General features: G+C 43.8%; 1 protein-coding gene across 1 annotated transcript in view; it reads left to right on the plus strand.

Annotated features, from left to right (window-relative positions):
• Window positions 1-24,137, plus strand: part of LOC141141110 (uncharacterized) — a 196,249-nt gene that overhangs the window by 35,929 nt on the left and 136,183 nt on the right. The window contains exons 8-9 of the mRNA XM_073628819.1: window positions 7,026-7,184; window positions 10,496-10,654. Coding sequence (XP_073484920.1) covers window positions 7,026-7,184; window positions 10,496-10,654 — 318 coding nt within the window. The remainder of the gene's footprint in view (window positions 1-7,025; window positions 7,185-10,495; window positions 10,655-24,137) is intronic.

Genomic DNA, 24,137 nt, shown 5'->3' on the forward strand with positions numbered 1-24,137 from the left:
CTATCTATCTATCTATCTATCTATCTATCTATCTATCTATTTTTTTAAAGCAGGTGTGTCCTTATGAGCATCAAGATGACGTTAGAGCTGTTATGTAGGTTTTTACAGAGAGATCTCTGAGAGGCCAATAGGGCTCTATTTAGAGAAAAAAAAATGCTAAACCAAACAACACATGCTTTTGCCCAGCTGTCATTTAACTGAAATAAAGGGAAAATTAAGCTGCTCTGCCGTCTGCAAAAAAGTGCTAATAGTCCTGTGCAATATTATTCCCAGAAATCCCACAAGGAGCCTATATACGATTTAAATTGTAAACTCATATACTCAGTGCAAAGACCAGACAAATATGTCTGTAGGTGGGCATGCAGCCTGGTTCGGAGGCAATAATTCAATATAAATGCAATATAAAACTTGTCTTGAAGCAATGCAGCAACATTACTAGTGTGATTACACTAGGGTAGGGTCACCAGACGTCCCCGGATTGAGGACGCTGTCCCCTGAGCCTGTCTGTCCCCGGATCTGTCCCTGAATCTGTCCTCTCAGCAGCGTGGCCCGGAGATAGAGGGGGCGGGGACTCCCAAATCCTGTCCACTAGGGATGAGCCGAACACCCCCCGGTTCAGTCCGCACCAGAACCTGCGAACGGACCGAAAATTCGCACGAACGTTAGAACCCCATTGATGTCTATGGGACTCAAACGTTCGAAATCAAAAGTGCTCATTTTAAAGGCTAATTTGCATGGTATTGTCCTAAAAAGGGTTTGGGGAACCGGGTCCTGCCCCAGGGGACATGTATCAATGCAAAAAAACTTTTAAAAACGGCTGTTTTTTCGGGAGCAGTGATTTTAATGATGCTTAAAATAAAAAATAAAAAAAGTGAAATATTCCTTTAAATATAGTACCTGGGGGGTGTCTATAGTATGCCTGTAAAGTGGCGCAGGTTTCCCGTGCTTAGAACAGTCCCTGCACAAAATGTCATTTTTAAAGGAAAAAAAGTCATTTAAAACTGCTTGCGGCTTTAATGTAATGTCGGGTCCTGGCAATATGGATGAAAATCAGTGAGACAAACGGCATCAGTACCCCCCAGTCCATTACCACGCCCTTTGGGTCTTGTAGGGATATTAAGGGGAACCCCGCACCCAAATTAAAAAAGGAAACAGCAGTATACAGGCTCTGTACTCTGAACAGCAGTATACAGGCGGTGCAAACAAGACAGGGACTGTAGGTTTGTTGTTAAGTAGAATCTGTTTGTAATTTTGAACTGGTACATTTTTAAAGTGTTTAGCTCCAGCCAAGAAATCTTTTTTAAGCTTTTTGGAAAACATAGGGAAGGGTTATCACCCCTGTGACTCTTGTTTTGCTGTCTGTGCTCCTCTTCAGAAGATTTCACCTCACTTTTTGCCCCAATGACAAATTTTTTTTGAAAATTTGGGTTTTTTTGTGAAACAAGGATTGGTGATAAAGCATCAGTGGAAAGGAGAAATGTTTTTCCCATATTAACTCTTACAGGAGAGAATTTCCCTTCCTAGGGGTAGATTTCATCTCACTTCCTGTTGTCTCCTTCCGTTTGCAAGTAGGAGTCGTTTGTAAGTTGGATGTTTGAAAGTAGGGGCCTGCTCTATATACTCAGCAGAAATTTGGGCCTTAGGTGTTGTTGTGCCCAGAACACTGTAAGCCCTCACAGGGCCCTGCTGTGAAATAATAGATCAAGAATTGTGTTGAACAGGGGCAGAAAAAATGGGCCCTTGGTGGTGGTGGTGGTGCTGGTGCCACAACACTGTAGGTCCTCACTCGCTCTTGGTGGGCGCAGAAATGGGCCCTGCTGTGAAATATTAGATCAAGAATTGTAATTACATGCCCCTGTCGAACAGGGGCTGAAAAATTGGGCCTTAGGCACTGGTGCTGGTGCCACAACACTGCAACCCCTCACAGATACTCTAGTTGGAACGCAGGAACGAGCCCTGCTGCAAAGTATTGCATCAAAAATTGTAATTACATGCCCCTGTTAAACAGGGGCTGAAAAATTAGGCCTTAGGCACTGGTGCTGGTGCCACAACACTGCAACCCCTCACAGACACTCTAGTTGGAACGCAGGAACGAGCCCTGCTGCAAAGTATTGCATTAAAAATTTTAATTACACGCCCCTGTTAAACAGGGGCTGAAAAATTGGGCCTTAGGCACTGGTGCTGGTGCCACAACACTGCAACCCCTCACAGATACTCTAGTTGGAACGCAGGAACGAGCCCTGCTGCAAAGTATTGCATCAAAAATTGTAATTACATGCCCCTGTTAAACAGGGGCTGAAAAATTAGGCCTTAGGCACTGGTGCTGGTGCCACAACACTGCATCCCCTCACAGAAACTCTAGTTGGAACACAGGAACGAGCCCTGCTGCAAAGTATTGCATCAAAAATTGTAATTACACGCCCCTGTTAAACAGGGGCTGAAAAATTGGGCCTTAGGCACTGGTGGCGGCGCCCAGAACCAAAAATGTTCTTACAAGCTATCAGCGTGATCATTGAAGAGGAAGAGGATAATTACTCAGGATAGTCACTCAGCATCAGCATAGGCAGTCTTTAAAGGGATCTGAGATTTCAAAAAAAATTATTCGGTTACATCAGCATCAGGTGCTTGGTAGCTGGGGGTGATCCAAGACTAATTAATTTTTATGAAGGTCAGTCGATCGACCAAGTCGGTGAACAGACGCACCCTGTGATCGGTTACAAAGCCTCCAGCAGCACTGAATGTGCGTTCCGAAAGAACGCTGGATGCAGGACAGGCCAGTAGCTCAATTGCATACTGTGCAAGCTCTGGCCAGTGATCCATCCTCAAGGCCCAGTAACCCAGAGGATTTTCGGTGGGAAAGGTGTCCAAGTCAGATCTTGTCCCTAGGTATTCCTGCACCATGTAAAACAGACGCTGGCGATGGTTGCTGGAACCGATCATACCTTGGGGCTGCGGACCAAAAAATTGTCTGAACACATCGGTCAGACGGCCACCTTCTCCACCGAGCCTTCTTTGACTGACCGAAGCCTCAGCAACACATTGTCCAGAAACAGGAGTTTGTAACCTCCCAGTCTCTGGGACCGTGTTGCACAGACCTTTCTGCAAGGCCTCCCGAAGATGTTTCATTCTCTGTTCCCTCTGCGATGGCAATATAAGGTCCGCAACCTTACCCTTGTAACGTGGATCAAGGAAGGTTGCCAGCCAGTATTGGTCCTTCTCCTTGATACCACGAATACGAGGATCCTTACGCAGGCTTTGCAGGATCAGGGAGGCCATGCAGCGTAGGTTTGCTGAGGCATTCGGTCCGGAGTCCTCTGGGTCACTAAGGACGACATGGTCCACAGCCACCTCCTCCCAGCCACATACAAGTCCATGTGTTTCTTGGGACTGATCCCTTAAAGACTGCTGCTGATGCTGAGTGCCAGGCTCCACCTCCATACTGACACAATCCTTCTCCTCCTCCTCGTCCTCTTCCTGTGTCATCGGCGGGCACGCAGGAACACTGTCTGAATAAAGGGGGCCTTGGGAGCTAAGGAAGTCCTCCTCTTCCTGCCTCTGTTCTGCCTCAAGTGCCCTGTCCATTATTCCACGCAGCGTGTGCCCCAACAGGTGGACAAGGGGGACAGTGTCACTGATGCATGCACTGTCACTGCTCACCATCCTCGTGGCCTCCTAAAATGGTGACAGGACAGTGCATGCATCCCTGATCTTGGCCCACTGGCGTAGGGAAAAAAAAAACAAGCTCCCCTGAACCTGTCCTGGTGCCATAGTCACACAGGTACTCATTGATGGCACTCTGTTGCGTGAACAGCCGCTGCAGCATGGCCAACGTTGAGTTTCACCTGGTGGGCATGTCACAGATTAGGCGGTTCTTGGGCAGGTTAAACTCCTTTTGGAGGTCCGCCAGCCGAGCACTGGCATTATTTGACCGGCGGAAATGCACACAGACTTTCCTGGCCTGCCTCAGGACATCCTGTAAGCCCGGGTACCTGCCCAAGAACCGCTGCACCACCAAGTTAAGGACATGAGCCAAACAGGGCACATGGGTCATTTGTCCCTGTCGGAGGGCAGAGAGGAGGTTGGTGCCATTGTTCGCAAACCACCATTCCTGCCTTAAGTTGGTGTGGCATCAACCACCTCTGAACCTGCCCCTGCAGAGCTGACAGAACCTCTGCCCCAGTGTGGCTCCTGTCCCCCAAGCACACCAGCTCAAGCACCGCATGGCATATTTTGGCCTGCGTACTTGCGTAGCCCCTTGAACGCCGACGGAGCACCGCTGGTTCCGAGGACAAAGCACAGGAAGAGGCCATGGAGGAAGAAGAAGAGGAGGGGGTGGAGGAGAGAGGTGTGTCACAATCATTAGTAGTGGCATTTTGGAGGCGTGGTGGTGGAACAACCTCCAACACTACTGCATCTTGTCCTGCATCCTTCCCAGTTGCCAGCAGAGTCACCCAATGCGCGGTGAAACTTAGGTAACGTCCCTGTCCATGCCTGCTGGACCATGAGTCAGCGGTAATATGCACCTTACCGCTGACCGCCCTGTCCAGCGAGGCATGGACATTGCCTTCCACATGCCGGTAGAGAGCCGGAATCGCCTTCCGTGAGAAACCGTTTGGGTACCTGCCACTGAGGAACCGCACATTCCACAAACTCACAGAAGGGGGCAGAGTCTACCAACTGAAAAGGCAGCAGTTGAAGTGCTAGCAATTTTGCCAAGCTAGCATTCAACCGCTGGGCATGTGGATGGCTGGGAGCGAACTTCTTTCGGCGGTGCAGCAGCTGGGACAGGGAAATTTGCCTGGTACAATCTGACATCCGTGTACCGAAAGCAGATTGCCCACAAGTACTTGGCTGTGACACACCTAATTCTACACCTTCATTCCTCTCAGTGCAGGTCTCAGAGAGGACTGAAGGTATAGTGGGGTTAGAGATCTCAGCTGATAAGGAGCAAGGAGAGGTCCTCTTTGTTCTTTGGTGTGGGTCTTTTAGATACGCTTGCCAACGAACTGCATGGCAGGTCAACATATGTCTGGTCAAGCATGTAGTGCCCAAGCGGGAGATGTTTTGGCCAAGCAAGATAGGCTTGAGACATATGTTGCAAATAGCAGCGGTGCGATCTGATGCACTCGTCTCAAAAAAGGCCCACACCAAAGAACTTTTTGAATAACGTGCAGAGACTGCAGCGCCCTGCACATGCGGAGCTTTGGGGTGTGATGCAGTCAGTGTGCTGCCCTTAGGCTGGCCCCTGGAGGGCATCCTGCCTCGTTGGTGATGTGCCTCCTCCTCCTCCTCCTCTCCCCTATCAGGCACCCACGTTGAGTCAGTGACCTCATCATCCCCTCCCTCCTCATCACTGGAGCAAAACTGGCAGTATGCTGCAGCAGGGGGAGCATGACTGCCAGATTGCCGTCCTTCTTGGGCACCCCCTCTGTCCGTGCTCACGTTACTGCTTTCATCTAGCTCAGTATCATCATCAGAGCCTTCCAAACGCTGGGCATCCTCCTGGAGCATGTACCCTACACTGTGGTCAAACAGTTCGAGGGACTCCTCAGGAGGACATGGTGGGGCTAGGGAAGGAGCCACTGATGACATTGAGCCGAGGGAAGAGGTCGCGTTGGCAGCTGCTTTGCCAGACAAAGTACCCTGAGCATGGGTGAGAGAGGATGAGGAGGATGAGGACGGCTTGGTCATCCACTCGACCATGTCTTCCGCATGTTGCGGCTCAACACGGCCAGCTGCCGAAAAAAAGGCCAAGCGTGTCCCACGGCCACGTGCTGATGAGGATGCACCGTCTCCACGATGAGCACTGTTGCCTCTAGACACAAAGCCTGCTTGCCCTCTTTTATTGGCTTGTGACTGTCTGCCTCTCCTTGTTGGCCTTCCAGACATACTAATGGCCTGTAGCTGCACTAAGCTGGGATATATATATATATATATATATATATATATATATATATATATATATATATATATATATATATATATATATATATATATATATATATGTATATGTATATATATATATATATATGTATATGTATATATATATATATATATATATATATATATACATATATATGTACTGATACTGCAGCTAGCAAAATCAACTGCCTGCCTGTAGTATGAGAACACCACCAACCTTCTACAGGTAGCTTTAGCTGAACAGTGTGCAGAGCTCGCAAAAAACTAACTTGTAGCTTATTTACAGTAGCTGCCTGCAGTAGTGATAGGATCAGGGAAACACCACCAACCTTCAACAGGTAGATTTAGGTGAACACTGTGCAAAGCTCGCACTACACTAACTTGTAGCTTATTTAGCTGCCTGCGGTAGTGATAGGATCAGGAAAACACCACCAACCTTCTACAGGTAGCTTTAGGTGAACACTGTGCAGAGCTCGCACTACACTAACTTGTAGCTTATTTAGCTGTCTGCGGTAGTGATAGGATCAGGAAAACACCACCAACTTTCTACAGGTAGCTTTAGGTGAACACTGTGCAGAGCTCGCCAAAAAATAACTTGTAGCTTATTTAGCTGCCTGCGGTAGTGATAGGATCAGGAAAACACCACCAACCTTCTACAGGTAGCTTTAGGTGAACACTGTGCAGAGCTCACCAAAAAATACCTCGTAGCTTATTTAGCTGCCTGCGGTAGTGATAGGATCAGGAAAACACCACCAACCTTCTACAGGTAGCTTTAGGTGAACACTGTGCAGAGCTCGCACAGTGTTCACCTAAAGCTACCTGTAGAAGGTTGGTGGTGTTTTCCAGCCACATACCACTGCAGGCCACACTGCTAACCTAACTTTCTTTAATCTCTTCCCTGCTGTCTTACTATTCATCCTGTCATGTTGTCTCTCTGATTATTTTTTATTAATTCATTTTGCTCCTCGATTCCCTGGTCCAATATTTGTCTACATGAAGAGCTTTATTTTCTGTATCCTGTTTCCATCCTTCTTGCAGTTTCCTGTAGATCTGTAAATCTGGGGGTAAGGTATTATTTAATTTGGCTGTGTTTTGTATTGCAGCAGTAAAATCTGGAACATGCCCAGCTTCTGTTATATCATGTCGCATTTCCCCATCATCAATGCCACCGAAACCACTGTGTATGAGTGATGGTGACTGTCTTGGAAAGCAGAAGTGCTGCACGCCAAAGTGCCGTCAGGAGTGTACCGATCCCTTGCCTTGTAAGTTACATCTGCCAATCAACCTCCAATCAACACCAAAGGATTGGGAGGTCTATCTATCTATCTATCTATCTATCTATCTATCTATCTATCTATCTATCTATCTATCTATCTATCTATCTATCTGTAGCGGTATGTTCACCACTTGGTTATTAGCAATCCGCCAATCACCCTGCTGCCAGACCCCCATCAGTTAAGGCAACGAACAGTCATTTGCGCAGTTTTACGTTTATTGCAGGATACAATTTGGGTAGGACAAAGGAAGATATGAGATGCCCATAGCATTTAGCACATTGTAAGACATTATTCAGTGGCCTTGGCCTTGCAAATTGATGCACACCTTGCACCCTCTGTCTCGTTCCTATCTATCTATCTATCTATCTATCTATCTATCTATCTATCTATCTATCTATCTATCTATCTATCTATCTATCTATCTATCTATCTATCTATCTATCTATCTGTAGCGGTATGTTCACCACTTGGTTATTAGCAATCCGCCAATCACCCTGCTGCCAGACCCCCATCAGTTAAGGCAACGAACAGTCATTTGCGCAGTTTTACGTTTATTGCAGGATACAATTTGGGTAGGACAAAGGAAGATATGAGATGCCCATAGCATTTAGCACATTGTAAGACATTATTCAGTGGCCTTGGCCTTGCAAATTGATGCACACCTTGCACCCTCTGTATCGTTCCTCTGAATAACTTCTCTGTAGACTGTTGCTCCTTCTCTTCTTGTGCAAATCTTTACTGCAAACTACTGAAATACTATTTTTTCACTTCCATTTGGACAAGAAAAAATCACTCTGCATAATTCCTCCATGCAGACCATTCGCCTCAGCAAATCAAGAAGCCAGAAGCTTACACAGCCTCTCCCTGATGGCTCTATGAATCAGACAGCCACACAGTCTTTTGGGAGGTATTACCAATGCGCTTAACCAGACCAGAGATACACGGTACCTCCCCCTGATGGCCTGACACATGGGAATGGGCGGACTACTGTTCCCAGCCAGTCCATATCTGTCAATGCTGCGTTCCCTGGCCACAGCATTCTGCACTACTCTCGAATAGCTTCTCTTCTTCTGTTTCTCTTACACTGACCTTCTCCAAAATAAGGATAATTCTGTGTCCCCGGTCACAGAGCGCTGATCTACTCTCCTCTGCCTTACTGCTACTTCTTCCAGATTGATCTTCTCCAGCGTACAAGTCCTGTGTTCGCCGGTCACAGCAGCTTGATAACCACTTTGGAAATGAAGATCTTTACCTAGGACTCCCTCCTAGCGGTTCCTCCATCCTTCCTCTGTGCTTGGCGCATCCCCGCGTGTGGATGCCCGGAACAGCAGCTCAAAACTCCATTCTGTCTTTTCCTGCTTTCCAGAACTCCTCCCTGGCAGCATGTGACCTCAGCTTATACGGAAGGCCTGCCCCTTGCCAATACCCAAGGGTAATTGGTCAGAGCTCCTCACATGAGCTGCCTGCCACTCAAACCTCAGGTCCAACCTCTCTTAAAGAACAATCTGTCTGAAAGCAGGGGAGGCGCTTCTGAGTCAGAGCACAGGTGGCCACACCTCCCACTACACCAAAAACTCCCAGTCCCAAATCAAAACAACCAGGCCCAGCCTAAAGCACAGGCCTGGCTAAATTTAACTGCACTTGGACCCTGAGATATAAAAAAATCCTAGTCTAGCACGGTAGAGGGTGCTACATATCTATCTATCTATCTATCTATCTATCTATCTATCTATCTATCTATCTATCTATCTATCTATCTATCTATCTATCTATCTATCTATCTATCTATCTATCTATCTATCTATCTATCTATCTATTTTTTAAAGCAGATGTGTCATTGTGTTGAGCATCAAGATGACATTAGAGCTGTTATGTAGGTTTTTACAGAGAGATCTCTGAGAGGCCGATAGGGGTCTATTTAGAGAAAGAAAAATGCTAAACCAATTAACACATGCTTTTGCCCAGCTGTCATTTAACTGAAATATAAGGAAAATTAAGCTGCTCTGCCATCTGCAAAAAAGTGCTAATAGTGCTGTGTAATATTATTCCCAGAAATCCCTCAAAGATTTAATATACGAATTAAATTGTAAACTCATATACTCTGTGCAAAGACCGGACAAATTTGTCTGTAGGTGGGCATGCAGTGTGGTGGCAATAATTCAATATAAATGCAATATAAAACTTGTCTTGAAGCAATGCAGCAACATTACTAGTGTGATTACACTAGGGGGCGATCAAGGGGTTAAATGTGTGTCCTAGGGAGAGTTTCTAACTGTATGGGCATGTGACTCACTGGGGGAGGAGACAGATCGCTGTTCCTACTTGGTAGGAACAAATGATCTGTCTCTCCTCTCCTGTCAGAACGGGGATGTGTGTGTTTACACACACACATCCCCGTTCTAGTTTTCGTGCCCACGATCTTGGGTGGCCGGCGGTCATCAGACCCGCTGATTGGCTCCGCTGTGTCCAATCACAATGGGAGCCGTTCATTGGTGGCGTGCCTCTCAACCCCCCCAGACCTGGAAATGCAGAATGACTTATCTGTACATGATTCTGCTCACAGGAGCCGCCGTCCCAAATCTCCACATACTCACCCTTACAAATTTTCTCCTTTACATCCGGTTTAAGATGAGAACCCAAAGGGCCCTCAAAACAAACATAGATCTCACACTTTGTGGAATCAACCAAGTGAACAGAACCCCCCCCATTACCGCTGTCCCTCATCGTCTACTGCTTGTCCGTCGACACAACACTCTCAGGGGTTCCCAAGTCCTGAACAATACCCGCGCCCCCCCCCCCCCGCAGCCACAGCTAATGGTTGCCCCCGAACCACCGGGCCGGAGGGGAGGATTCCAGCATACTAACTTCGCAACTCTGCAGCGGCGCCCACGCCATTGCCAGCATCGCCCTTGCTCCACCACTCGGCTCAAACCGGTTGACCAAATTCAGCAAACCCGCTAAGAGATCCTGCAGGTCCGCATCTGAACCCCGACTGGACCCTCACACCACTCCCCCTTAACGTCCTGCGACCCCTCCCAGCCACATAACACTGCAGGCCACACCACTGACCTAACTTTCTTTAACCTCTTCCCTGCTGTCTTACTATTCATCCTGTCATGTTGTCCCTCCACTTATTTTTCATTAATTTAATTTGCTTCGGGACTCCCTGGTCTAATATTTGTCTACATGAAGAGCTTTATTTTCTGTATCCTGATTCCATCCTTCTTGCAGTTTCCTGTAGATCTGTAAATCCTGGGGTAAGGTATTATTTATTCTGGCTGTGTTTTGTATTGCAGCAGTAAAATCTGGAACATGCCCAGCTTCTGTTATATCATGTCGCATTTCCCCATCATCAATGCCACCGAAACCACTGTGTATGAGTGATGGTGACTGTCTTGGAAAGCAGAAGTGCTGCACGCCAAAGTGCCGTCAGGAGTGTACCGATCCCTTGCCATGTAAGTTACATCTGCCAATCAATCTCCAATCAACACCATAGGATTGGGAGGTCTATCTATCTATCTATCTATCTATCTATCTATCTATCTATCTATCTATCTATCTATCTATCTATCTATCTATCTATCTACCATCTATCTATCTATCTATCTACCATCTATCTATCTATCTATCTATCTATTTTTTAAAGCAGATGTGTCCTTTTTGTGTTGAGCATCAAGATGACATTACAGCTGTTATGTAGGTTTTTACAGAGAGATCTCTGAGAGGCCAATAGGGGTCTATTTAGAGAAAAAAAAAATGCTGACCAAACAATACATGCTTTTTCTCAGCTGTCATTTAACTGAAACATAAGGAAAATGAAGCTGCTCTACCGTCTGCGAAAAAGTGCTAATAGTGCTGTGCAATATTATTCCCAGAAATCGTACAAGGAGTCAATATATGATTTAAATTGTAAACTCATATACTCTGTGCAAAGACCGGACAAATATGATTGCAGCGTGGTCAATAATTCAATATAAATGCAATATAAAACTTGTCTTGAAGTAATGCAGCAACAGTTTACAATAGACCCCGTGGAACAGCTAGCCAGTCGTGCACATTCACAATTTCCAATGATGTAAAGAAGCAGGTTCCAGCCGAACTGACAGCATCTGTTGAGAGGGGACAGAATGCGGCCTGGCTGTCTAGTTCCCAAGCAGGGAGGTATCCAGAGCGATGCGACCCTGTGCTTTCCCTCCTCATCAGGAACCTTTCCCTATCGCTAACACTGTCCCTAACAGACAGGGTATCTTTCACTAATCACTCCATAAAGCGTGCCAAACCTAAGGGGACAGGGTCCTAAATAGACTCTGCCACACCTAAGATGGCTGCCAGAATCACATGGGCAGCCAGCATCCAATCGGATTACTGCCCCAGTGACTCAGGAGACCATAGAGGTTCCCCATAAATTCCTCTCCCTCTGCATTGCCGCTGCGGTTGAGCGCCACCTGCAGTGGAGACAACAGACTGCACCTGCCTACATGTCAAACTCATAAAAGGTGCCTAAGTGGTAAACTAATACACAAAGTGCTATAATAACTCCAGGAATATTTCAATACAAAAAACAAATGAATATATTCCAAAATAAAATGCTTGTACTTTAATCAATAATTAAAAGTAATATACTGTAAGTCCATTAAAACGTGTCCCAGTCCATGATAACCAAGTGCTTATCACAGAAAAGTTTAAATTTTTCACCTTTTCAAAATGACAATAGGCTAAGCATGGTGAGCTAAGAGCACTTATAGTAAATAGTGTCCTGCCAATTGGCTTCTAAAGTTAGGACATTCTATGACATTTAGGACAAGAGGAGAACCTTGTGGGTAAAGAAATTCAGGGAGGACATTGATGTATAAATTTAAAGTGGATCTCCCTCCAAGCTTCAGAGTTGCATGTCTTATGTTTTTGTTTTATCTAATGGCATCAACCTGAACAATATTACCTTCAACTCCTCTAGATTAGGAGAATCTGATTGAATCTATCAGGTTAGCATGGTTTTTTCCACTCCCAATAAACCGATGATCTCCTATCAAGTGAGGTCTCTACACGCTCCAGAACGTAATACAGCAGACAAATTGATGGGCATAGTGGCCTTGTGAACCCAGTTAATTTATTCATGTAGGAAAATATGTCCTGTCAGTGGGCTTCTATAATTGGGCATTACCATCAGAGGTTTAGGGTTAGGACTTTCTATGACATTTAGGACAAGAGGAGAACCTTGTGGGTGAAAAAATGTTGGGAGGACATTAAAGCAGTAGTAAACGGTCAGATAAAAAAAAAAGGTTTTCCTCCTGAAAGGCAATGTCATAATGTGCTAGTATGCACCGCATACTAGCCTTAATGAGAGGCTTACCTTAAAATGAAGCCCTCCAGCGGCACGCTGTCACCACTGACAGAGCTTCCATCTTCACCTGATCTTCGTTCCGGGTTCGCAGGCTCTGGCTATCTTAATGGCCGAGCTACGATGACGTCACTCCCACGCATGAGTGCAGGAGTCACAGCTGCGGCACAGCTCTCTCAATGAACAGCATGCCACTGGCTCCTACACTAGTGAATATTTTGTAAACGGTGCATGTTTAGGAGATATTTATAATACCTACAGGTAAGCCTTATTAAAGGCTTACCTGTAGGTACAACATAGTTAGTAAGGTTGAATAAAGACACCAGTCCATCCAGTTCAACCTGAGTGAGTGTGGGTCTACAACCCTGACCCTTGTCCCTAACCCTGAACATCGCACACTCACATCACACCCTACCCTCAATCCAAGGTCCCCATTCATATACTAGGGCCAATTTTGGACAGAAGCCAATTAACCTACCAGCATGTCTTTGGAGTGTGGGAGGAAACCAGGGTACCCGGAGGAAACCCACGCAGGCACAGGGAGAACATGCAAACTCCAGGCAGGTAGTGTCGTGGTTGGGATTCGAACCAGCGACCCTTTTTTACTGCTAGGCGAGAGTGCTAACCACTGCACCACTGTGCAGGAGTTTGGTACGAGTTTGGTAGGAGTTTGGTAGGAGTTTACTACCACTTTAAAGGGTAAGTTCACCTTTACAGAAAAATCAGTAAGGTGAACTTACACTGGACCCCCTGCTCATTCCCCCCGCTGACCTGGAGCTCGGCGATCTCCCGCTATGAGACCTCGTATAGCCGCCTCATCGATCCGAGGCTTAGAAATCCCCTTGGCTTAATCTCCTAAATGTACCTCGTCAGGAGGTATGTTTAAAAGCATTCTAATTGGTTGGTGCGGTCACATGGGCAGCGCCGATCAATCAGAACCCGCGTAGCCCATCCTGTCACCGCAGGCGAAGAGGAGAGAGAGCCACAGGGATTTCAAATCCCCAGACTGGTAAAGCGGCGATCCAATCTGTCAGAACGGGAGATTGCTGGTTTCAGGTACTGTGGGACCAGGTGCGATGGGAAGGGGGTCCACTGTAAGTTCACCCTACAGATTTTCTGTAAAGGTGAACTTACACTTTAAAGACTTGGTGTGCTTGATGTGTAACTTTAAAGTGTATCTCCCTCCAATTTTTACTTTGAGTTGCTGTATTGAATGCAGATTCAACCGTATTGAATGCAGAGCCAGGCATGTGCTGGTTGCAGCTGTAAAAAAGTTTTTGCCAAAAAAATTGTCTGTATAGGTAGCCCCCTGTAGGATCTGGTAATCTCAGGACAATTCACGTTTTTTCTGAGGGTTTCCCTAGTATCAATGCCTGGTTGTGATTGTGCTGTATTGTGCAAGTAAGACAATGTCAAATTTGTTCATATTGGAAAAAGTGTGACCCGGGGATGCCATAGCTCGGTTGGAGCATAGAGAATGGCAACAATGAACCACGCGGGTGCAAACTCTTTGGAGGTTACATTTATTCGTTTGACACCACAGACTAAAAGCTGGAGACTGGACCCCTTTGAGGGAAGACAGGAGAGGATGTTAAGGGCATTAGCAGAAATATTACACCTGAGATCTTCAATATCTTCAGTATCTTCCACCTCTCCTTCCAAGGGATCAGTGTGTCTTGTTAGAGCATATTGAGTTTAATGCGAGTAAGGAGAGCATCAAGAGGTGTATGTATTAATCCCAAAATGGACCATGGCCCCATCATCCATGACTCAGGAGCCATGTTGCTGTGGTTAGAAGTGTTGTTAGTCCAATATCCTTAATACTTTGTCAGGCTGACTATATTATATAAGCTGGATTGGTTGGATAAATTGGCCCCTAAGTATATTTTGGGTAAATGTAATCTGTAATCTAAAAAAACAGTTCTATCTTACTCAGAACTAGACATTCCAACACATGTAATTTACAATCTTAGGTCAAATCCATTATAACGGAGGGTAAAAAATTGTCCCTGTCCTTCCTTGGCAGCCCAGGACTTTGTTGCCAGTTTGCCAGTTTTTCTTCCTTGGACCAATTTTGGTCAGTCCTGATCACTACAGACTGGGAACATCCCACAAGAGCTGTAGTTTTTCAAATTGCTCTGACCCAGTCTTCTAGCCAATATAATTTGTCCTCTGTCAAAGTCGTTCAAATCTTTACGCTTGCCCATTTTTTTTCTGCTTTAAAACATCAACTTCATTGACAATGTGTTCACTTGCTGCCTAATATATCCCATCCACTTTCAGGTGCCATTGTGACAAGATAATCATTGTTATTCACTTCACCTGTCAGTGGTCATAAAGATATTTCTGATCTGTGTATATATAAGCTCTAAACTACATGTGTGCATCAACATAGTAAAGTCCGCAAGGATATGATTTGCTTATTTGAATGCAATTGATGTGCCGGCATTTCAGCATGTACGAAAAAGCGGAAAGCCACACATCGCCGAGCCGTGGAGCTTGGCCAACTTTATTGATCTAGCAGTGTTCAAAACTTGGTTGCTGCCAGACCAATAAAAATTCAAGCTCCATGCGCAAAGTGATGTGCAGCCACACATTGTTCGTTTGTGGAATTAGGAGGGAAAGTGATGAGCTCTTAGGTGAGAATAAGAGAATCACAGGATCCATGGGCGGTATGGAGGATCAACCTACAAGCATGTGCTTTACCAAACCAGGTCCAAAATGTGTCTACATAAAAAAGCTTTATTTGCTGCATCTGTATCCTGTTTCCATCCCGTGTGAAGAAAAATACAGAACATGCTATAGTTGACCTCTTTCTGAAAATGATAGGTGCCTGGCTGTCTCTGTCATTGTCTGACCTATCGATCTGCAGTGACTTAGGCAGCATTAAAGCCTTTTGTACACCTTGAAGGTAGACAAGCAGTTGTTTTTTTACAAGAGCTAAGGCAGCCTTCATATTCTTGCAGTGTCCTGTAGATCTTGGAATCCTGGGGTAAGGTATTATTTAATATGGCTGTGTTTTGTATTGCAGCAAAACCTGGATCGTGCCCAACTGCTTTTACAAAATGTCATTTTCCCACACCGCCATCAGAATGTGCAGATGACAATGACTGTTCTGGAAAGAAGAAGTGTTGCAACCTACGGTGCTATCAGGAATGTGCCGATCCCACTCCATGTAAGTAATAGCTGTCAATTAATTTCCAATCAACACCACAGGCTTGGGAGGTCTATCCTATCTATCTATCTATCTATCTATCTATCTATCTATCTATCTATCTATCTATCTATCTATCTATCTATCTGATTTTTTTTAAAGCAGGTATGCCCTTATTGTGTTACCCAGGTGTCCAGCCTAGACAAAGACTAGTGAGGGTGGGGAAATGTGAGAAAAGCCATTCTAAAGGGTGGAGATGCCTCCAGACATCGTCTTGGACAGCATATAAAACTGGGTAGATTGAACAGAAGAGAGCATTTAATTGAATTCCCCATTGATGATAATTCTATCCCGGGCTTGGTGAGTTATGGTGAATTGAAGCAGTTGTTAGAAAATAGGTTATTATTGGTGTTGTTTAGTTCCATAAACATCTACCAATCACTTGATCTGCCCTTTGGTTTACAGTACAGCAAGATAGTTGTTGGTAAGAATTACTGTACCAGGTCTACAACTTTCCACAGTTGTAGACCTGGTACAGGTCTACAACTTTCCAAAAATAAAATATGATAAAAGTAAAAACAGTTCAACAAAGGTCAGTTAAACAACCCATACACATGTAACACACAGAATTAGAAGATAGAACACAAAACTTCTAGCACAGAAAATCCAGCCCAACCAATTGAAGGTCCTTTCCTTTTCCTTCTTCTCAAGCACTGAGTCACCAAACTGCAATAACTTTTAAATGTTTTTAAAGGATGAGGGTTCCGTAGAAGAGGTCTGAAGATTGGAGAGATCCTGGAGTCTATTATGCTGCACACCAGAGACAGTTCAACTACTGCCATAATGGATTCCATGCAAATGTTTTGTTTTCGTCATGTCAGCAACACAACTGCTGCTACTTAATAAAGATAATTAGAATGGTGACATTTTTATGTAGTGTTATTATTTGTTCTAGGTGCAGAAAACAACCTCCAAAATTTTTGAACATTTATGGAGGCTGTTTTGCCTTTTTTGAAAGCAGTTAATATGAAAATTAGGTCTTTAGAATGCTCCCTGGCCGTCCTCAGTCCTTTTCTGCTGTAGTGTTTCTGCCTGGCTGTGGAATAGAATATATATAGAAATAAGTACCCCCCGGTACAAAGGGACTTTAAGAGCGAACTTTTTGAAGACAGAATATTTTCAAAAAAGATAAAAAAATGTTTTTTATAAAAACAGTGTAACGATCAGAGATCGCAACCATGCAAAGTGATACATAATATCCATATATAATATATAAGAAAAGAGCACGTCTCCTATATCCCAACGCATTTCAGGAGATTCAAGATAACTTTCTTCTTCAGGGACATGAAGAAGACAAAAGTTGGAGACACTCTGAAACAGAAAAAACAGACAAAGTCTAGACTTCTAGAAAAACAAAAGGGCAAACATAGTGTCAAACATGGAAACATCATAGCTATGAAAATGTGCACATACTAATACTACATTCATGGAATAAAGTATTTATTAAAATAACAGGAGTGAAGACACATATGCAGATTGAAAAAGAGGTCAACCAATGAAGGATAAATCCTCAAGGCTTGAGAGATCCCTCACAAGGATCCCCAAAAAGAGTGAATCTCAGCAGCAAGTTCGTGCAACACAGTATATGGCTGGAAAAATGGGGATATTAATCCTACAGAAAAAATAAAGAAATGATAAATACATTTCCTTAACAAAAAAAACAGACAAAACACAGATATATAGTATATATCAGCATTGCCTCCATTACAGTAATGGTTTAATTATATCAGTTGGTCAAATCAATCAATGGGAATCTGAAAAGGTGAACTAAATCCAATTTCCCAAATTACTACTTTAAAACAAAGTGACTAAAAATAAGGACCAGGTATATATTGATTCTAGTTCCATATGCAAAATGCCATGTTTTTATCTTGGTGGAGGAATGACGGCATTTGCCTCACACAGAGCCTCAGAACAGCAGCATCCGCATGGTGGAGCAGATGCGCCATCTGGGGTTATAAAGAGACGCCGGCGCATGCGCAATGCAAAACGTGTGACGTCATCGCGGAAATGTCGCGGCACATCATGTGCTTGCCGTGATCACATGACACGGCAGGGTGCCTGTGTGTCAAAAAGAAAAAAACTTGACGGTGCTTCACATAGACCTCAAGGTCACAAAAAAGGGCGCTACCATTGGCAAAGCAACCGGACTGGCACATCCATAGACACAGTGGCCACACTATAGAAGGAACATGACAGAAAACATATGTGTAAAGGCCAGTTAGGAAACAAGACAAAAGGGCCAATTAATAACACCAATATTGACATAAAGGGAAAAATTGTAGATGCAAAAAGCTGCAAAGGACAAACAGCGGGGAACCTCAGAGCGGGGTCTGCACGGCACCCCCCCAGAGCACCCGACATTTACAAGTGTGGAGCTAGGGGGGCGCCATGCAGACCATGCCCACTGGAGCAAAAAGGGGGATGGCAAACACGGAGGAGCAGAACGGCCCCAGTCAATGCTGGGACCGAACCCAAATCCACCGTGATGCCCCACAAAACAAGAGCCCACCTCGAAAGGGGAGGGCTCCTATGCGCCGGGCGGGAATCAAAGTAGCCAAGGAAAAGGGACTGGGAAAATAACCCTGCCCTTGGATTGGATAAATGTGACCAACAGCAAAACCATCCAATATAATAAAAAAACATCAGTAAAACACAGACCTAAATCGGGATGTAATTTATAAGAATACATTTTGAATCAGCACATACTGTAAGTGACGTGAAGATGTGTACATACATGACTTACATATGATGGTCAACAAGGCAGACAACACTATAATACAAGCATGACAGCATTAAATACTTATTGCCATACTAATGTGCAAAATACAAACATATAAGTGGACTTTTAGATAGAAATAGCCATTATAAAGCAGTTAAGTCAAAACATACAATATATAATGTTGTAATCAAAATACAGCATACAAATAACAAAACATATGAAGACAAATAAACCTAAAAAATAATAAAAAATAAAAAATGGGCATGAAAGTTTAAAGGAAGCAGGTTCACAAAATGTATCTATTCCTTTTCACAGCCCCCTGAAGCAAAGCCCTCTAGAAATGTGCGATAACTCAATTGTGTATTGAGGCCTGGGGGAGGGTGGCATTAAGCTCAGCAATCCAACGTACTTCACGTTGAAGCAAAAGCGTGTTCCAATCCCCACCTCTGTTGTCAGGATGTACCTGATCTAAGATGGTAAATAGTATATGAGGAGATCTGCTTTGATGACGATTCCTCAATTGGCTTTGGGTGCAGGTACTGGCATCTTCACTAAGGGAAAAAGAAAATGAAGCCTAGCGGCTTCAAAGCCTGTTTTCTACTATGCATGCGCGATATGCGCTGCGCTTTCTGAATGGTTCTGCTGTCTTCTGGGACATGTGTGTCTCCCAGAAGGCAGCAGGGGGAAGGAGGACGGGCCAGAAATTTCATACATGCCGTGCAATGATCTTACCCGGAAGTGGGATCGGGTACCTGGTTTTGAGGGTACGAACAAGCAGAGCTTCCCCTTTTGGGTGGAGCTCCGCTTTAACTTAGAAAAGTCCCCTCTATTGCTATCAGTCTCCTCCAAATCTTAAAAAAAAAAAAAAAGTGCTGCTGTAAAATGACTTCCTGTTAAAGGGTGGCTACATTCACTCTCCATGGTCCCACTTTATGTAGGAATGTAGCCAACCTCTTGCTTGAGATGGACTATGGAATTTGTAGTGTGCTATCCACTTAAGGGCCAGGCCTCTTCTGATACTTTTTGTTTACAAGTAAAAATCAGTATTTTTTCTAGAAAATGACTTAGATGCCCAAACATTATATATATTTTTTTAGCAGAGACTCTAGAGAATAAAATGGTGATCGTTGCAATTTTACTTGTCATCTGGTATTTGTGCAGTGGTTTTTCAAAAGCTATTTTTTGGGGAAAAAATACACTTTAATGAATAAAAAAAACAAACACACTATATAACCCAATTTTTTTGTAAAATATGAAAGATGATGTCACGCCAAGTAAATAGATACCTAACATGTCATGCTTTAACACTGCACACGCTCAGTCCTGACTAAGGTATTAGCTATGAGATTGACAGAATTTTTACCATCCTTGGTTAGTATTGACCAAATTGGTTTTATCCCAGAGAAATCGACAGACAATAACCTGCACAGAGTATTGACACACGTGCAGCTCCCTTCTAAAGAGTCAGCTTCCAGGGTCCTGGTTATGCTTTCATGTAGAAAAAGCATTTTGACTCAGTGGATTGGGTCTACATGTCCACTGTGTTGGAGATGCTGGGTTTTGGGCCATGTTTTCGTAACTGGATCAAAATCTTTTATAAGGCTCCCCTGGCACAGATTAAATTGAGAGGCAAGTTGTCCGAATTGTTTTCCATTGGCAGGGGGACCAGACAGGGGTGCCGTTGTCCTCAGCATTATTTGCACTATTGATGGAGCCAATAGCCCAAGCCATACGTAATTCTCCCCTATAAAAGCTATACCAGTACGTATTATCACTAAAAAAGTGGCGTTATACGCCAATGACATGATTCTTTATTTGAATGACCCCGGTCCTTCCCTTAAGGAAGCTCTGGCCCTGCTCTCCTTGTATTCTCGCCTGACAGGTTTGAAGGTTAACTGGAATAAATCCCTCATGCTCCCAATTGATCGAGAGGCGGAGGTTATGGTCAACCCGGACTTACCACTACGGTGGACTTTGTCAAATATTTGGGGGTAGTAATCTCCTCCAAAACATCAGACTACACTAACCTAAATTTATTGCCGCTAGTGAATCTAACAAAGCAGCGTTTGTCAGCGTGGTCCCATTTCCCCCTCTCCCTCATGGGCAGGGTTATTCTCAGAAAAATGAAGTTGCTTCCCTCTAAATTATACATCCTTCGTCATGCCCCAGTGAGGATACCTGTGAAGTACTTTAACTGGATTCAGAGGATTAGGAGGATCTTTGGGATTATCCCATGCAATGCTTAGTCTCAGCCAAAAACAGGTTAATACAGTTTAAGATTCTTCATAGAGTTTATCTAACTCCTTAAAGGTTACATATGATTTAGCCCTCACACTCCTCTCAATGCTAGTACTGTATGTCAGATCTTGCCATTTTTTTACATGTGTTTTGGGAGTGTCCAGGTATAAAACTACTTTGCTCTGAAATTTCTCAGTGTATTTGTGCAGTTACTACGATTTCTGTACCATTATATATTGACGTTTGTATTTTGGGTCAAGTTCATTTATTGGCTACCTCTAGAGCTATGAGAACTTTGATAGGCCTCTTATTGTTTTACGCATGCAAGTCTATACTCCTTAAATGGCCCCTACTTTAGACTATTGGAAGTCTGTTGTTAACAAAATTATTCCATTGTATAGATTCACATACGAATCTAATGCCCCGTACACACGATCGGACTATCCGCCAACAAAACCGTGGATTTTTGTTCAAACGTTGTTGGCTCAAACGTGTCTTGCATACACACGGTCACACAAATGTTGCCCAACAATTACGAACGTGGGAACGCAGTAACGTACAAGATGTACAACGAGCCGAGATAAAGGAAGTCCAATAGCCAGTGCTGCTCCTTTTGCTTGATTCCGAGCATGCGTGAACTTTTGAGCGACGGACTTGCGCACACACGATCGGACTTTCCGACAACAAAGTTTTGTTGGTGGAAAATTTGAGAACCTACTAGCAAACATTTGTTGGCGGAAAGTTCGACAGCAAATGTTCGATGGAGCATACACACGGTTGGACTTTCCGACAACAAGCTCACATCCAACATTTCCTGTCAGAAAGTCCGACCGTGTGTACGCGGCATAATGGAAGCCCTAAAAAATTCTCCAAGGTGTGGGATATTTGGACAGAGTCCAAGGATACTGTTGAGTACCTGTTTTTGCTTGGTCCTGTACATTGTGTGAAAGTTTTTTTTTTTTTTTTCTCTGACATCTGTTTAGTACCTTCCAGCAGATTTGAGTGAGGTTACCTTAGGCGTTGGTTACCAACTTATACGTTTTATGTGTTTTCTTTCATTGTTGCTTTTGTACTTGTTTTTCAAGCCTAGATATGCCCAATATTTGTTGTTTTGTAAACCTTTCCCCCTTTTTAAATTCAATAAAAAGAATTTGCAAGAAAAAAAAAACAAAGAAAAAAAACTGCTACTCGTGGAATGATGCCAAACTCCGGTACTTAAAAATTTCCATAGGCAACGCTTTAAACATTTTTACAGATTACCAGTTTAGAGTTATGCCCCGTACACACGGTCGGATTTTTAGACGGAAAATGTGTGATAGGACCTTGTTGTGGGAAATTCCGACCGTGTGTGGGCTCCATCACACATTTTCCATCGGATTTTCCGACACACAAAGTTTGAGAGCAGGCTATAAAATTTTCCAACAACAAAATCCGTTGTCGGAAATTCCAATCGTGTGTACACAAATCTGACGCACAAAGTGCCACGCATGCTCAGAATAAATAAAGAGATGAAAGCTATTGGCTACTGCCCCGTTTATAGTCCCGACGTACGTGTTTACGTCAACGCGTTCAGAATGATCGAATTTTCTGACAACTTTGTGTGACCGTGTGTATGCAAGACAAGTTTGAGCCAACATCCGTCGGAAAAAATCCTAGGATTTTGTTGTCGGAATGTCCGATCAATGTCCGACCGTGTGTACGGGTCATTACAGTGAAGGTCTAGTGCTAAAATTATTGCGATATTGCTCTCACTATGACATTCGTGGCAATACCTCACATGTGTGGTGCGGACACCATTTACATATTTGGGTGTGACCTACAGTGCCTTAAAAAAGTATTCATAGCCCTTGAAATTTTCCACATTTTGTCATGTTACAACCAAAAATGTAAATGTATTTTATTGGGATTTTATGTGATAGACCAACACAAAGTGGCACATAATTTTTTACAAATAAATATGTTTTACAAATAAATATCTAAAAAGTGTAGCGTGCATTTGTATTCAGCCTCAATACTTTCTAGATCCACCTTCCGCTGCAATTACAGCTGCAAGTCTTTTGGGGATGTCTCTACCAGCTTTGCACATCTAGAGAGTGACATTTTTGCCCATTCTTCTTGGCAAAATAACTCAAGCTCTGTCAGATTGGATAGAGAGCGTCCATGAACAGCAATTTTCAAGTCTTGCCACAGATTCTCAATTGGATTGAGGTCTGGACTTTGACTGGGCCATTCTAACATATGAATATGCTTTGATCTAAACATTTCCATTGTAGCTCTGGCTGTATGTTTAGGGTCGTTGTCCTGCTGGAAGGTGAACCTTCGCCCCAGTCTCAAGTCTTTTGCAGACTCTAATGCTGCGTACACACGGTCGGACTTTTCGTCTACAAAAGTCCAACGGACGCTGACGGACTAAAGCTGGCTGGTAATCCGATCGTGTGTGGGCTTCTCCGGACTTTCAACGTACTTTTTTAGCCTCAAATCCGACGGACTTTAGATTTGAAGCATGCTTCAAATCTTTACGTCGTAACTACGACGGACCCCGAAGTCCGCTCGTCTGTATGCTAGTCCGACGGACAAAAAAACGACGCATGCTCATAAGCAAAAACTAAACGGAAGCACTCGGTCTAGTAAAACTAGTGTTCGTATTGTAGGTAGCACATTCATCACGCTGCAAAATCTGTGATCGTTGAATGCAGCGCATTTTATTTCTTCTTTACGAAGGCTCTAAAGAACGAAGGTGTTTTGCTGTTCATAATCAGAGTTCTCCCAAACTGATTTCTGGATTCTTTTTCTCTTTGATCTCATGAATGATATAGTATGCATTTTAAAAACAATGTTTCCATACTAATAATACTTTTTCCCCTTTTTTTTTTTTTTAGGTTTGTAAAGTTACCACAAAGAACCCATTATTCTGTTTTTTTTTTATAGTGATTATTTTTTAGTTTTTAGATAAAGTTAACCCAAAGCACCGTTTTTGGTTATGTAAATGTTTTTATTTTCAAGACTTACCACTTGAACATTATTAACATTAGTAATGTATTTTTGGTGTGTTTTTTCAAAACTCAATGAGATTGTTGTCCCTTGTTAATTTAACATTGTGTGTAAAATCAATGATTTCAAAGAAAACACATAAAGTCTTTTGCTAAACTCAAAAAAGATCCATTTATTCATGGTCAAAATAAAATAAAGAGGAAGTCAACGCTGGAAAAAGTAGGTGTACCAGAAAATTGGGATCTTGCGGAGTCCATATAAGAGGGAGCACAATCTGGTCCAAGAATCCCAGAGATCAACAGCACCAGCAGATGATCTAGATGTCCCCAGACTGTGGTCCTACAACAGCCTGCGTCTTCTGTCAGACCAGACTGAACCCAGGTCATCACTTTCTTCTCTTCCCTGCAGCCTTTCCTCCACGCTGCCCTGCAGCCT

The sequence above is a fragment of the Aquarana catesbeiana genome, linkage group LG04 (genome assembly GCF_042186555.1).
Source record: "Aquarana catesbeiana isolate 2022-GZ linkage group LG04, ASM4218655v1, whole genome shotgun sequence".
Taxonomy (NCBI): domain Eukaryota; kingdom Metazoa; phylum Chordata; class Amphibia; order Anura; family Ranidae; genus Aquarana; species Aquarana catesbeiana.